The sequence below is a fragment of the Dasypus novemcinctus genome, chromosome 3 (assembly GCF_030445035.2).
Source record: "Dasypus novemcinctus isolate mDasNov1 chromosome 3, mDasNov1.1.hap2, whole genome shotgun sequence".
Classification (NCBI taxonomy): domain Eukaryota; kingdom Metazoa; phylum Chordata; class Mammalia; order Cingulata; family Dasypodidae; genus Dasypus; species Dasypus novemcinctus.
Genome location: NC_080675.1, coordinates 43,241,704 through 43,258,181, shown reverse-complemented (window position 1 = coordinate 43,258,181; position 16,478 = coordinate 43,241,704). Strand labels below are relative to the sequence as shown.

The 16,478-nt window shown below is 35.4% G+C and overlaps 1 protein-coding gene across 22 annotated transcripts in view; it reads left to right on the top strand.

Moving 5' to 3' along the window:
• The window catches only part of GPHN (gephyrin), an 801,248-nt gene that overhangs the window by 512,982 nt on the left and 271,788 nt on the right, over nucleotides 1–16,478 (top strand). For all 22 annotated transcript variants that reach the window (XM_058293259.2, XM_058293251.2, XM_058293256.2 and 19 more), the window contains one exon: nucleotides 8,826–8,960. In XM_058293259.2, the coding sequence (XP_058149242.1) occupies nucleotides 8,826–8,960 (135 nt within the window). The remainder of the gene's footprint in view (nucleotides 1–8,825; nucleotides 8,961–16,478) is intronic.

The window sequence follows — 16,478 nt, the reverse complement described above, 5'->3', positions numbered from 1 at the left end:
TTGCAACTCCGTCCTTTGCCATGGCTTTTATCTGTGAATCCTCACCCATCAAGGGGCGGGGACTCAATGCCCTAATGATGTGGCCCAATTAAAGCCTAAACATAACTCAATCAGGCCCAGGTACAGATCAGATTACAAACATAATCCAATATCTATTTTTGGAATTCCTCACCATATCAAACTGCTAAGCCTATTAATGACATTTTACATACAGAGAATACATTTGTTATAATTGATGTACAAGTATTGTAGCATTGCTACTGACCATGGTCAATGGTGTATATTATGATTTATATTTTGGGCCATACACTTTTATAAATTTTGATGAAATTTAAAATAGCCTGTGTCCATTATTACGAGATAATGCAGAACAATTCTAATGCCCTATATTCCATCTATTCTATTTTTCCCTCCCCCTCCCTTCAAGACCTATGGTAACCACTAAGTTTCACTTTGTGAAGAATTAGATTCATAGTTATTTGCAATAATATTGAGGGCTTGATATTTTGGTATGTTTTCTTTTATTCGGCATTGCCGATGTTCTTGGGATCCTTTTGCCCCTCTATTTGAGAACACAGAACGACTCCCCAGAACGGGAGTTTAGTATTTTCTCATTTGTTGTATGTCTCCACCCACTGATAAAACTCACTAAGAATGGATGAACACTTAGTAGTCCAAAGAAGCCTGCCCCAGGTGCACCCTGTTCTGTATGCACCCACACATATGCATCTGACACTCTATACCATTAATCCTCCCCTGCCATATTTCCCAAAAAAAACATTCCCAATGTTGTAGTTTTAACCACAAACCTGCAAATTCCCAGAGTTTACCTGCTCCTTCCCCCAACCCTCCCCCCTTTTCCATGGATAATACAACCCACCTTCCCCACCCTACCCCTCCTTACCAACCAGCACTGCCCAACCCACTAGTATCACTGCATCACTGTCCTGCCCATCCACTTCCCAGCTACACACTTCCACCTTATCATAGATTTTGCCCATATGGGCACTCGCTCACAGCGCTCTACTCCCTTTCTGTCTTCTGTAACGTATCTTCCAGACTCTAGTGCTGTACATTTGCTCAATTTGCTTAATTCATATTAGTGAGATCATGTAGTATTTGTCTTTCAGTGCCTGACTTACTTTACTAAACACAAGATCTTCAAGATGTGTAATACTGCATTCCTTTTTACAGCTGAGTAATAGTCCATTGTATGTATATACCACAATTTGCTTATCCATTCATCTGTTGACGGACATTTGGGTTGATTCCAACTTTGGGCAGTGGTGAATAATGCCACTATGAACATTGGTGTGCATATATCTGTTTGTGTCCCTGCTTTCAATTCTTTTGGATATGTGCCCAGCAGTGGGATTGCTGGATCACGTGCAGATTTATAGTTAGCTTACTGAGGAACCACCAAACTGTCCTCCACAAAGGCTGCACCATTCTATATTCCCACCAGCAGTGAATAAGTGTTCCCTTTCCTCCACATTCTCTCCAACACTTGTTGTCCTCTGTTTTTTTAATAGCCACCAGTCTAATGAGTATAAGATGATATCTCATTGTAGCTTTGATTTGCATTCCCTAATAGCTAGTGATGTTGAGCATCTTTTCATGTGCTTTTTAACCCTTTGTATTTCTTCTTTGGAGAAGTGTCTATTCAAATCATTTGCCCTTTTTAAAAAAAAAAAAAAGAAGATTTATTTATTTCTCTTCCCTTCCCCATCTCCTCCCCCCTAGTTGTCTGCTCTCTGTGTCCATTCGCTGTGTGTTCTTCTGTGTCCGCTTGTATTCTTGTCAGCAGCACCCAGAATCTGTGTCTCATTTTTGTTGCATCATCTTGCTGCGTAAGCTCTCCATGTGTGGTGCCATTCCTGGGCAGGCTGCACTTTTTTGCACTGTGTGACTCTCCGTACGGGGTGCACTCTTTGCATGTGGGGCTCCCCTGTGTGGGGTACACCCCTGCGTGGCACGGCAATCCTTGCACACACCAGCACTGCGTGTGGGCCAGTTCATCACATGAGTCAGGAGGCCCTGGGTTTGAACCTTGGACCTCCCATGTGGTAAGCGGATGCCCTATCCTTTGGGCCAACTCCACTCCCAGTTTGCCCTTTTTTAAATGGATTGTCTGTTTTTTTTATTTTTGAGTCCCATCCATTTTTTGAAGGGTAGTTTTGCCAGATATAGAATTCTTGGTTGGCAGACATTTCCTTTCAGTACTTGGAAAATGTCATCCACTGCCTTCTAACCACCACTGTTGCTGATGAGAAATCAGCTGTTAATCTTATTGAGGATCCTTTGTAGAAGTCTCTTGCCATGTCCAGAATTCTCTCTTTGTCTGTCTTTCTTCTTGAGTTTGTTCTACTCAGGGTTGTTGAGCTTCATAGAAACATAGATTCATGTCTTTCATCAAATTTGGGAAAATTTTGGCCATTATTTCTTCATCTATTCTTTCTGCTCCTTTTTCTCCTCTGCTTCTTAGTCTCCCAATAATGTTTGTTGGTATGCTTGATGGTTTCCCACAGGTTTTTTAAGCCCTGTTCATTTTTTCTTCATTCTTTTTCCTTTTTGCTTCTCAGACTGCATAATCTCAATTGACCTATATTCAAGTTTGCTGATTTTTCTTTTGCCTTTCAAATCTGCTGATGAGCCCCTCTAGTGAATTTTTCATTTCAGTTATTGTAATTTTAATGCCAGAATTTCTGTTTGGCTCCTATTTATAATGTCTCTTGTTTATTGATATTCTGCATTTGGTAAGACTTCATCTTTATGCTTCTGTAATTCTTTGTCTATGATTTCCTTTAGAACTTAGTGCATTTTTAAAATATATCAATTTAAAGTTTTTGTCTAGTAAGGTCAATATCTGGGCTTCCTCAGGGACACTTTTTTTTTTTAAGGTTTATTTTATTTCTTTCTTCTGTGTCCACTTGTATTCTTGTCAGGCAGCACTGGAAATCTGTGTCTCTTTTTGTTGCATCATCTTGCTGCATCAGTTGTCCATGTGTGAGGACACTCCTGGGCGGACTTCGCTTTTTGTGTGGGGTATCTCTCCTTGCAGGGCACACTCCTTGCACATGGGGCACCCCTACACGGGGGCACCCCTGTGTGGCACAGCACTCCTTTATGCGTGCAGCCCTGTGCATGGGCCAGTTCACCACATGGGCCCAGAGCCCCTGGGTATCAAACCCTGGACCTCCTATATGGTAGATGAGCGCCCTATCAGTTGAGCCATATCCACTTCCCAGGGACACTTTTTATTAATATACTTTTTCTTTTCTGTATGTGCCATACTTTCTTGTTTGTTTGCATGCCTCATAATTTTTGTTGAAAAATGGATATTATAAATATTTTAAATTGGCAACTCTGGAAATCAGATTTTTTTTCTCTCCCCGTGATTTCCTCTTGCTGTTTGTTGTAGTTATTGTTTGCTGACTTTTTTGAACTAATTTCATCAAGTCTGTATTATTTATCATGTGTGGACCCTGATGTCTCTGTTCTGTAAACTTAATTGTCAGCTAGTGATTCAATGAAGATATTCTAAAACAGCTGGAACCAAAAAAAGAGAAGAAAAAAAAAAAGAAACCTTCCAAATCCTTACAGATGGCTCTGTTTGAGTGTTGGGATATACACCTTCAGCACTTAAACAGGCTGTTTAAATATGTTTTAGCCTTCACTTCCCGCAGAGCCTGAAGGTCATCCAGAAGTAAGAACTTATGACTTTAGCCTTGAGCATGCTCATGGCCTTCTAGATTACCAGAAATATGTGGGAGCTTTTCAAAGTTCTTATGCTCCAAAGTATCTCATCCCTTTACTCCCAGGTTTTGGGGGTTGTCTGCTGTTTGCCCCAACTGTTATCCTTTGTCTCAGATGGCAGCTGCTAATAGAGTTGCCTTTAAATATTTCAACAAATACCCCCTGATTAGCCACCTCAGTCCTGGAGGAATTCCAAGTTCAGTGATATAAAGGCAAGCCCTTTTTTTTTTTTAATGTTTTTTTTTAAAGATTTATTTATTTATTTATTTATTTCCCCTTCCCCCCCCCCCCCCCCACCACCACCCTGAGGGTCTCTTCTCTGTGTCTATTTGCTGTGTCTTCTTTGTCCGCTTCTGTTGTTGTCAGCGGCACAGGAATCTGTGTTTCTTTTCGTTGGGTCATCTTGTTGTGTCAGCTCTCCGTGTGGGCAGCACCATTCCTGGGCAGGCTGCACTTTGTTTTGCTCTGGGCGGCTCTCCTTACGGGGCGCACTCCTTGCACGTGGGGCTCCCCTACGCGGGGGACACTCCTGTGTGGCATGGCACTCCTTGCACGCATCAGCACTGCGTGTGGGCCAGCTCCACATGGGTCAAGGAGGCCCGGGGTTTGAACCGCAGACCTCCCATGTGGTAGGCGGACGCCCTAACCACTGGGCCAAGTCCACCTCCCTAAAGGCAAGCCCTTTGACTGTGTCCTTCAGGGAACCCCAGATATGTCAAAGCATCCAACCACAGTTCCTTGAAAATAAAGTTCATTCTACTTCCGCCAGTTCTAGGATCCTATGCCAGTAATGTGGGCTGCTCTCTTCAAGGCTGCCACTGAACTAGATGGGGTGGGGTGAGAGGTATGGAGTTAGGGTAAATTAAAATGCCACAAATCTGTCTTACCAAGGTTCTTGATTAAACATTTACCTGGTACTGTAAACCTTTGTTCATTTCCAGAGTTCTGATAAAGGTGATTCTGTCCATTTTTGCCAGGTTATTCACTGCTTTAGTAGAGAGATAAACTTTTGGTATTCCCTATTCTACTGTTTTTGTTGATATCTCTGAGTAAGGATTCCTTTTAAAACACAAAAGCCACTAACTATGAAGGAAAATATTGATAGATTTTACTGCATTAAAATTAAAAGCATCTGCTCATCAAAAGGCATGATCAAGTAAGTGAAAAGATAAGGTACAGAGTAGGAATAGGTATTTACACCATATACATCTGATAAAGGACTAGTTATCTAGAATATGCAGAAATCTAAAAACTCAGTAAGAAAAAAACCCAGTAGGGAAAAAATGGACAACAAACAAGGACTTCACTAAAAAGAAAGCCTAGATGACGGATAATAATATGAATAGGTGCTCACCCTTATTAGCAGTCAGGGAATGGCAACTTAAAACCATGATAATATATTGTTACACATCTGCCAGATTTGAAAAAAATTAAAAATACTGACAGTACCAAGTATTGGCAATTTTTGAGTAAGAGGAAGTCACCATTCTCTGTTTATAGGCATATAAAGTGGTCCTCCAGTTTGGAAATTAACAAAGGAAGGTATTTATACCCCATAACAAGTCATTGTATTTCTGAGTGTGTGTATTCTAGGAATGTAATCATGTGTATATCATGATTCGTGAACAAGAATGTTCGTAGTGGCATTGATCATAATGTATAAGAAAATATAAATATCCATTAGCAGAGTAATGCATATTCACTACTTCCATTTCCTTACTTCCAAATACTGTTTTAACTCCTTGTAATCAGGTGTCTATCTTCATCAAATAATGAAATATCTTTCTCTTGGGTAATTAATGCCTACCACTATTTTGTTCTGCAGTGTCCATTTCTTCCCCTTTCTCCTATGGTCCATCTTGGCAGTCTTTGTCTTAAGAATCTCATCTACTTCTCTAGCTTTAACAACCATGCCTCTGCAAATAATTTCTAAATCACTATCTCTAACATAGGTTCCTTTTTTGAGATGGGGAGAAATTATTTCCAGGATATGTAATGCAATTACAAATTTATGTTTCCAATATTACCTGGATATTCAATGATGACTGATAATTCCTTTGCCGTATCCTTAGCTATCCTCCCTGCTTTTTCATCAGTCCATTAATTCCCTAATTTTACTATTCTTCTCAAGTTCTCTTTCCCACTTTTATTTCTCCTTATTCTTCTCAGTAGACCTTCCACACATCTGTCATATAGCTGCTTTATTATATACCACTTGATTGCACAACCTGTTTCTACTCTTTTAACTGTACTGATAACCTCTTCAATTACCAGATCTAATAGCTTCTTTTCTGCTTTCATCCTACCCCAATTTTCTCCAATATCCAAAATTTTCAAGTATCTCTTTGAAAAGTTTTTGTCTTTTTCCTTCCTTGATACTCATTCACTCTTTCTTGGTTTTCCTTTTTCTTTTTTTAAGATTTATTTATTTATTTATTTCTCTCCCCTTCCCCCATGCCCCAATGTCTGCTCTCTTGTGTCCATTCGCTGTGTGTTCTGTGTCTGATTGCATTCTCATAGCACCAGGAAGCTGTGTCTCTTTTTGTTGCATCGTCTTGCTGTGTCAGCTCTCCGTGTGTGTGGCGCCACTCCTGGGAAGGCTGTGCTTTTTTCCTTGGGGTGGCTCTCCTTGCAGGACACCCTCCTTGTGCATGGGGCTCCCCTACATGGGGTACACCCCTGCATGGGATGGCACTCCTTGCACGCGGTAGCACTGAGTATGGGCCAGCTCACCACATGGGCCAGGAGGCCCTGGGTTTGAACCCTGGACCTCCTATATGGTAGGCAGATGCTCTATCAGTTGAGCCACATCCGCTTCCCTGGTTTTCCCTTTTATCTCTGATAATTTCTTATAGTGTATCCAAATAATTTTTTTTCCAAACCAGAATAGTTCTGAAAATGAAAAAGAAGTGTTATTTAATAATTGAGCCAGAGTAATACATTATGACCCAGATTGTTCAAAGCAAAATGTAATGTATGGCCATCCCATTTATAGATCTGTTTCCCCCAGATCCTTTTCTTCTGTTAACCCCTTATTTTAGATGACGTCACCTACAATTTTCAACCATCATTTTGGTCTTTCACATATTCTTCTTGGGTGATCTGAAATATTTGCATGACTAAAATTACCATCTTCAATGACAATTCCCAAATTGTATGTCCAGTGCCTAACTTTTTCCTGAGTTCCAGATTCATATTTTAATAGCCATTGGATATCACCAGACTAGTAGCCAAAAAATACATATCCCAAAATTTAAAGTTATTTTCCCCTCAAGAATCCTACTCTTCTATTTACATACACACACACACTCACATTGTCACACAGAGATGTAGTGTACATGCACAGACACTATTTTAGGCAGATGCTCTGTTAGATACTGGACATACAATAGTAGCAAAAACACAGTTCCATCATCATGACAGTGCATTCTAGTATGCAATAGACATTGATCAAAGAATTATACGTATAAACATGTGTTGCTATGAATAAATGGGGCATGGTGGCACATGAAATATGATAGGAGCACTTGACTTCCTTCCTCTTCCCAAAATGACTATTTTTATTAGATATAAGTGGCAGCAAATAACTCTTCTAAATTAGACTATCTTCCTTCATTTCTTGAATTTCTTATCACAGTTCAGTTCTCAAATGAACTAGCAGATGCAGCCATATTTATCAGAATTCCCATTGTTTTTCATTCTAGTTATGGGGATATTGTTCATATATCACAAGCTGTTAAGCTCTGAAATGGTGGCAGTGCTATAGATATTGAGAATATTGGTGTGAAAGTAAATAAAAGAGCTTCAATGGAAATAGCATTATGTCATTTAGGAGAAAGAGATTACTTTTTCATCCCAAAATCTAACTGCTGCTTCCTTCTTTTCACATAGTAGGTAATATTTGTTGACTAAATGTTAATTGATTGTTATTTTATCATATGTATTTCAATTCTACACAAAATTTATAAGTTGTAAAGTTCTCTTTCTAGGATTAGAAGACCTATTCCCATCAGTACTAACTGAAACATTAAATAAATTATGCTTAGCCTAAAATGATTAATTTTATAAGAAATATATATTTCAATACTTTAATAATAAATAATATAAAGTATTATTTTTCTTTGTGTATTTTTAGAATACTGCTACTAACTTACATCAGTTTGTACCAGGTGTAACATAATAATAACTATAATAACAGTAATCAACATTTAAGTTCTTACTACTTTGAGGTACTAAATAATTTACATGCATTATTTTACTTAACCTTTACAGTAATCCCATGAGGCAGATGCTATCATTATCTTCATTTTTCAGATAAAGGAAACAGATGTTCAAAAGATAAATTCAGCAGAAGTTAAGATGCACACTTAAACTGGAAAATTGGAGAAAGGTTAATAAGGGACTATAGTATTTACAAAAGTTTGGGCAGAGTTTAGGAAAACAATGAGATATGCAGTGCCCTAAAACTAGTAAGAGTGAGAAAGGATAGGAAGCTGCTCCTTGAACCCAGAGAAAGAACTGTAAGCAAGGGCCACCTGATAGGAGCTATGATCTTGGTTTGAAGAACACAGCTAACCTGTGATGACCTAGTAGGGAGGAGCCGGGGGGATAAATACCAGACCTTACTCTTCTCTCCCCCAGTCATTCTCCTGCCAGTAGCTCCCATTGGCTTAACCCAACTGAAGTCCGGAGAGTACAAGAGAGCTTGTTGAAGCTGTCAGCTTGGAGCAGAGAGGATAAAGAAGGGTAGAGAATGAATCAAGATTTCAGAATATTAAATTTCTCAAATGAGCCAGGATATGAATACCAAGCACTTTAGGTTCATCCCAACCACAATGCTATACTGCCTCTTGTATAAAAAAAGTTTTTTGAAATATTATTTGGCCAGGGAAAATATTTTTAATTGAAAGATTTCTATCCTGTCCTAAATATTGCATACATTTCTATCTAACAGTAAGTGACAACAAATAATGCAGCAAAGAATGCCCAAAAAATTAGGTGTAAGTATTGATTTTACTTGTTGGTAGTATTTTTAGAATATTAAATTACAGTTGTTCCCCATTGTTCAGATTCCAGACTCCATCATTTCTCGTGGTGTTCAGGTGCTCCCACGAGACACAGCATCCCTCAGCACTACTCCTTCCGAATCGCCACGGGCTCAGGCTACTTCTCGCCTCTCTACAGCTTCTTGTCCAACACCAAAAGTAAGTAGAGTTCCTTGGCATATTACACCTGCTCTACTATGTAATTCCGGGAATACTAACCAATATTTCCCCTTGACTGTCAAGTTTGGATTGCATGCAAGATGATAGTATGAAAAATGAATGGAATGTAAGATAGTTACCACCCATTTTTCTTTTTACAAATTGTGATATTAAGCCAACGGTAGGACAGTAGAGATTTCATGCAAAGTTTCTACTCTGACATCACAGCTAAAACTGTCTGTAGCTCCTGTTTATTATAGACCTGTTATTTTTTATCACACTCATCAGTGCCGATGTAAAATTTTTTGTTTATGTGAAGGATGAATGTATTTCAGGCTAATAAACAAGATTAACATTATAAAATACTGTCACCAAAGGGATTTTTAAATTGCCTATGCTGGGGTAGCTCCCTGCTCTAGTATCATTCCAGATTTTTTTCAAATATATTTAACTTAGAATGTTGCTGCCTAATATTTAGAAACAACTCTAAATTAATTAGAAAGAAAGTTTTAATGCCAACCTTTGGGGGCGGGGATTCTTAGTCTTTATTTATTTTTATTATCTGTCCCAAATTCTGAATCATTTATGGGGGAAAAAAGATTAGGCACTTATCAGCTGCCTCACATCTTCTGGTATATGATAGATTAAGTAGAAAACTTAATTATGGCCATTACTGTTTTTTCTTAGAATGTCTCCTCCCTGGCTAAGTTAATCAGTTGTGCTTTCAAATTCTCTGTGATGGATCCAATATGTGTATCAAATGGAACATTCCTTCTTAGTAAATAAGATACGGTATTAGATATTAGCCCACACATTAAATTTATTAATTTTTCAAATTGTGGCTTTTTATCTGTCATCAAATTTAAGAACATACATACACAGCTGTCTTCCTCAATTCCAACTTTTTGTCAGTTTTATGTTTTTATAACTGAATTTGTTTAGAAGCAATCTCAAATGTTCTTGTTGTGGGTAGCAATTTCTTTTAACATTCCATTGTACAACTCTTTAAGCAAAGTCTTCAGAGTGTGCCTGTTGCATATCTTTATTTTTGGACATGTGACAAAATATACTGATATTAATTTTATAGTTTTAAAAATTGGGGTCCTAATTCATCAATGAAAAAAAATGGTAATAACAATCTAGACAAAAAATCCATGTTAATGCCATTTGGATGCCAGTCAGCTACATTTTCAATTGAATGAAAATGTGAATTGGGTAGAAAAATCTCATCCATTTCTTTAAAATTTTTTAAAGAAAATAATTTATGATTTGACTGCATTAAATCCCAACTTTACCAGATACATTCATTTATAAAATCTCAGAAATATTTAAAACTAAAAGTTAGGTCCACTATAAGATGTTTACTCATTCAGCAAATACTAAGAACCTAAATGTTGGGAATATAGACCTATCCAAGGCACATTATTTTTTTCCCTAAAAACTATGAACGTAAATATATTTTGAAAATATTTTAACCCACATAGTAATTCTTGGTCTTTTAAAAACTTTGTAGTTATATTTTAGTTACTATATGAGTATCAAATACAATTTTAAAAATCACTCAATCTTCCAAATTCACCAAAATAAAACCCTAACACTAAAATGTTAATATTTATTAAATTAATTTTCCTACTGCAAAACTTTAGGAAATCAAGTACCTTGGTCTTCTCTAGTTAACACTTAAATGTTCAAATGGACAGTGAATTCAAATAAAACACTATATTTTAATCTAGGAATAAAATTTTATTCCTTTTAGATAATTTCTGTCTGCCAAAATTTTTACCTCAAAGATAAAATTATTGCTTTGTTGAATTTTAAAAATAAACCTTTAATGCTAAATTAGAATACTAATATAATAAAAGAAACTAGTTTGAAAAATATTGATAGTTTTTTAAAAGGAGTAGAGAAACTCAAATTTATAATAATATTTCTTTCTTTCTAATAAAATAATTTCTTATAAATTATGCCTGTTTAAGTGAGTCTAAACAAGATGCCCTTGTGAATACTTTTATATCAGTGACAGATATCATCTCTTCCTTCATAGAATTGATAGTTTAGTTGGAAGATAATAGAAAATACATAGTAGATAATCTTAATAAATTCTAATATTATAACTTATTAATAGTTTAATAATTATTAATTATAATAAATGCTAAGAAGAAATAAAAAGTTGTGGTGATAGAGAATAATAGGAGGGGAATTTAATTTTGATAGTATGGTCAGAGAAGGCTTCAATAAATAATAACATTTCCCTGGGACATGAAGGATGAACAGAAGCCAAACATTAGCTTTTATGCTGGGTGGATGTATGAGAGTTACATTCAGCAATAATGACCATTTTAAAGGCAGTTGTCACTAATCAATATCACTCTGGGTAAAACTATTCATTATTACATGAATAGTCTCAGTGATTTCAAAATACAATTTCAAATAGTTTTGTTTTAAATTATGAATAGTTATGTTTAATTTTTTTGGTTTTTGTTGTTTTGCCTTTACCTATTGACTCAAATTTTAGGGCCAAATATTATTGCACTTAGCTCTGTTCTAGGAGTTATTTCTTTAAACTTTTGTAGCATAAAAATTTGGAGCAGTTAAGCTGAAACTCAGGTTTGAGTTATTGGTACATAGTGATGTTATTAATTAAGGAATAAAAGAGAAGAAGCTAGTTTTGGAGTAAAAGAAAGGAGAGGTTTTGAATGTATTCAATCTGATATATGTGTGAAACATCGAAGGAGTGATTTCCAGCACAAAACTGGAAATACAATTTGAGTTTGACATTGTTATTGTTACTACAACTTGTTTTTGATATTTATAACTTAGTACATATTACTATTAGTCAAACTCCATAGTAACCTATTTCCCTCCTGCCTTCTCAGAGCTTTCTTAAACTTAAAACTTATACTGTCAAGTTTTAAGTGGAATATGGTATAGAAAAAATAGGGTCCAGTATGCCACCATTCAGAGACAAGAGCACACCAACAGAGGTTTGCAAGAACAGCTTCCCCTTCCATATCACTACCACCAAAAGATTAAGCTTTCAAATAGTTTGAAATAAAAAGCCTCACAAACATCTTACCAAGATTTAATAATGTACATTTATTCCTAACACATGGAACATATAGTATAAAGATTTCATACTGAATAAATGATACTAAGCCATAAAAGAGGAAAAAGGAAGAATTTACATGAAGTTTAGCTACATTGTTTGAAATACAAATATGCAGACTTTATCACTGAAAAATTTCAAGTGTGTTTCTTCATCAGGAATTTCAACTGAACTTAGAACTTTTTCACACCTCAAATCCCCTTATTTGCTTTCAGATCAGACATGTGCAGTCTGTCATGTGAAAAATAGATGTGTAAATGTATTTTCTTTCATCAGAGATACAATTCAGTCTTGAATGATCAGCACTAGAAAGAGTACTAGACTTGATAATAGATAATCTGGGTACAAATGCTGGCTTCTGTACTTAGTAACCAAACTGCATTAAGTAAATTGCTCAGCTTTCCTGAACTTCATGTCTATGATAGAACTGGTAATCCCTGTCTCCCCAACAGAGTTTATTGATTCATTAATAAGTCTTTCCCTGGTGCTGAGAAAGTGATAGTGAGCAGGTAGACATTATCCAAGCTTTTATAAACAGGCAACTACAAATTATAATAAAGAATAATAAGTGCTATGATTCATCAGCAGGAGTACAGAATGCTATGGGGATCATCAACAGAAACACTGACCCTAGTCTTTATGAAAACCCAAAAGGGTTAATTAACCAAACTATGCTTCGAAACTAACAATTTCAACCTTTTCTTTTGTAACCTTGTATTACTGGGCAGTGTTTAAGGTGAAAAACTTCCTGTCCATTTGCACATGTGCACTGTTTCTCTTATTTCAACAGTTATATTAAACATTATTTTGCATTCATATTTTATATGTATACTGCAAGAAAATATCCTAGAATATGCTTTTATCCTTTAAGATTCTCCAGCTATAGTGAGAACAAAATATATAAAATGTACCTTGATTTGATTTCCTTTTTTTGGGAGGGGGCTGGGGGGCAGGTTGAGGAGGATGCTCATCACAGTCCAATGAAGATGACCATCTTTCCTAAACGATTCTCCATAAAATGGCATTGTCTCCAACCAATATTTATTTTCTGAAATGATAGAACATTTTATTGTGTGTGGAGAAAAGTCGTTTCTCTTTTATATCAGATATTTTCTTTTGATGAAATCGGACTAAAACTGATGACTGATATTCCCTCCCTTTAATTATCTTTTAAGAACAAGCTTAGGAACTTAAAATTTCATTTCCCTAAATAAATAGTGTTTAAACCAAAGAAGCCAAATAGTATGTAGATTCTTTATGAAGAAAAGTAGACAATATCTAGAAAACTCAAGTTCTAAAATGGTAATAGTCCCCAAAAAGTAAGAAAGAATAATTCTATAACAGATATCACATATTCCCTAATACCTCAAAAGTTAGAATAAAATTTTGTGCCTAAACTAAACAGCAATTTAATTTTTCCCTCAACACTATACTATAATATCTAATTGAACTAAATTTATATATCAATTAAAAAGTATATTTATTGAAATATTTTTATATGAAGGATATATTCATTTAATACATGAATGTCTATTCTTATGTTCAGACAGAATATAGACTTATGACTATTTGTAAAGTTTGTTATTGTCCTTTGAGCCAAAAAATTTAAAATACTTTGGATATAGAATAAACTATTTTAACTCATAGTGGGTTTTTGTTTGCTTGTTTTTTTTAAAGAAACTTTAGATTGCATAAATGCTACATAAAAAATATAGAGGATTTCCATATGCCCCACAACTCATAGTGTTTATTATGCATGTCTAAAGGAAGTATGATTTCCTAAATATATAAAAACGACATCATTGATGCAATATAAGGAAAATATTCTCTGTGAGATTTTCTGCTAGCAATGTTAGTTTTCAGAAACTATTTCAGATTGACTCCATTTTCCTTTGGGTACCCCAAGGTGATTTTGTTATCTAGCTAGTTTGTTGATTCTATACCCAAAGCTCCCAAGGCTCTAGAGAATCCCATGAAGTAGCTGTAATTCTAGCCTAAATCAAGGCACGAATCTGGGGCCTCTTAATTATTTTCCACTTTTTTCAGAAGCCTAAACAAAATCAGTAAGTCTACACTAAACATCTAGGAGATGTAAGCAATAGTATTTGAGCCAAAGCCAGCAGTCCTCAAACTTACTGAGCTCAGGACCCCTTTATATTGTTAAATTTTCAGGACTTGGTGTTGTCCTTAATGATATTTCAGGGACAGATGCTGGACATTATATATTCTGCCATAACTCACTGAATGTACTGAGGGAGAGTATAAACTACAATGTAAACTATAATCCATGCAGTGCAGCAATGCTCCAAAATATATTCTACAAATGCAATGAATGTGCACAATGATGTAAGAGGTTGTTGATGTGGGAGGAGTCAGGGGGGCAACGGGGTGGGGTATGTGGGAACCTCTTATATTTTTTAATATATTTTTAATGTATTTTTAATGTAACATTTTTTGTGATTTATGTATCTTAAAAAAAGACAATGTAATACAAAAATTAAAATGAAAAAATTAAAAAAAATTTTTTTAATTTGTTGTTAAATGTGAAGAATCAAATCCAGACTCTCAGAGATATATAGTTGGAAAAGGGAGGAATATTTTAATAGCATTTTCAGATTATTGTTGATACTCTTTGATACTACGCCAAAAGTTTAAAATTGATAGTCTCTTAAAGGTTAGTTTCAGTGTTGCAATGTGCAATCTAAAACCCTGTCAAGTACCATTCCATACTTTGTTATATTAAAATCCATCAGCCTGGCCTTCATTTTAAATGTATCTTTTACCCAGGCTTGATTTTGGAGCACATGTTTTAGTCATCTGGAAAATTTGAGTTCTTCCAAATGTTGACATGTTTCATTATATTATATCAAAAAATCATCTTCATTAATTTAACTACTGACCTCATTTAAAAAAAGTCTTTAATATTGGAAACCATCAGGCTTACAGTGACTGTTTTATTGGGGACAATGTTAAATGAAGCTGATTTTTAAAAATTTATTTTTAACTGTGAGTTCATGACAGTTAAGAAAACAATTGCCTTGATTTGTACTAAAGCACCAACAGTTTCAGCCACCATTGCTTTTTTGCCATCAGTATAGATATCAACATAGCAAAAGAGGCAAATAATGTCTTAATGCTATTTATAATGATAATAACCTTGTGGACCCCTGAAAGGGTCTTAGGAACCCTCATGAGTCCGTGGACCACACTTAAAGAACCGTTAGTGTAATCAAATGAGCAAATTGACCTATGTTTCTCAAAAATTTCTGTACATCGAATCATGGTTTTCCTTAGCAACAATGTCACAGTGGCATTCTCAGTCCAGACACCTGATGCATTTTATATGACTGACCACCATCATGCTTAAGCATTTAAGTGGTTCACCCTGACTCTGTGATCCATATTAATTATATGGCAGGGAACTGAGACTCCTCCCTGATTCAGAATGAGAGAAGACTTCATGAAGTCTTTTGAAAATACATGACCAGAAATTGTAATTTCCAACTAATTCTACTAACTTTGAATGTGTTATTACTTCTATATTTGGATAATATCTAATGTTTCCCCATAATGGCCTATCTACTGATAGGTATACATAGAACCCTCTTTTAAGTAATAACCTAGTGGCTGTCAGATAATATTTATTGGAGATATGATCTGGAACATTTAAAAGTTGAGAGATTTAAAATAAAATACAAAATTTCAGCCCTAAAAAATCAGATCAGAATAGCTAACCAGAACTAACTGATATCAGTACTCGGGTGCCATTCTTTGGAATCCTCAGGCTATTTTCATCATTTATATTAAATGCCTTGCTCCTATAGGCATTTGAGTAAGTAAGTGATTTCTGCTCTAGTTCATTGTGGTCTGGTTTCTCCTCCTTCATAACATTTTTTTTGTTGTTCTAGTTTGATTGTCAAACAGAATTTTGAGATTTCAAATAAAAGATTTTTCTCTTTCTTTTCTAATGAGAATGGCACCACCCAATATGGTGAATTATTTCATACTTAAATAAAATTGAAACGATAATATTTCACCTATTTTGAGTTTAAACTTATTTTAAATGTTTTTTTTTCTATGACATTCTGCTAGGTATACAGGATTTTACATTAATTTTTATTTCATCTGGTTAATTGTCCTCTCTGCCTTTACAGACAATGAGAGTTGAAAGTGGAATTTCCCTATCCCTTTCCAGTTATTTAACATTCAGTTCATAAAACTACTCTCATCATTGAAGAAAAGTAATTTGAAGTGTATAATTACCACTCTGTAATCTGAACTTGCAAATGAAATTGATTAGTGAGCCTGCGATGATAGAGCAAAACAGACAAATGATTAGTTATAAAGTTAAGTTTCATAGCTAAGACAGTGTATAAGTAGCATGGTGTCTTTTTTTATTACTTTATTATTTT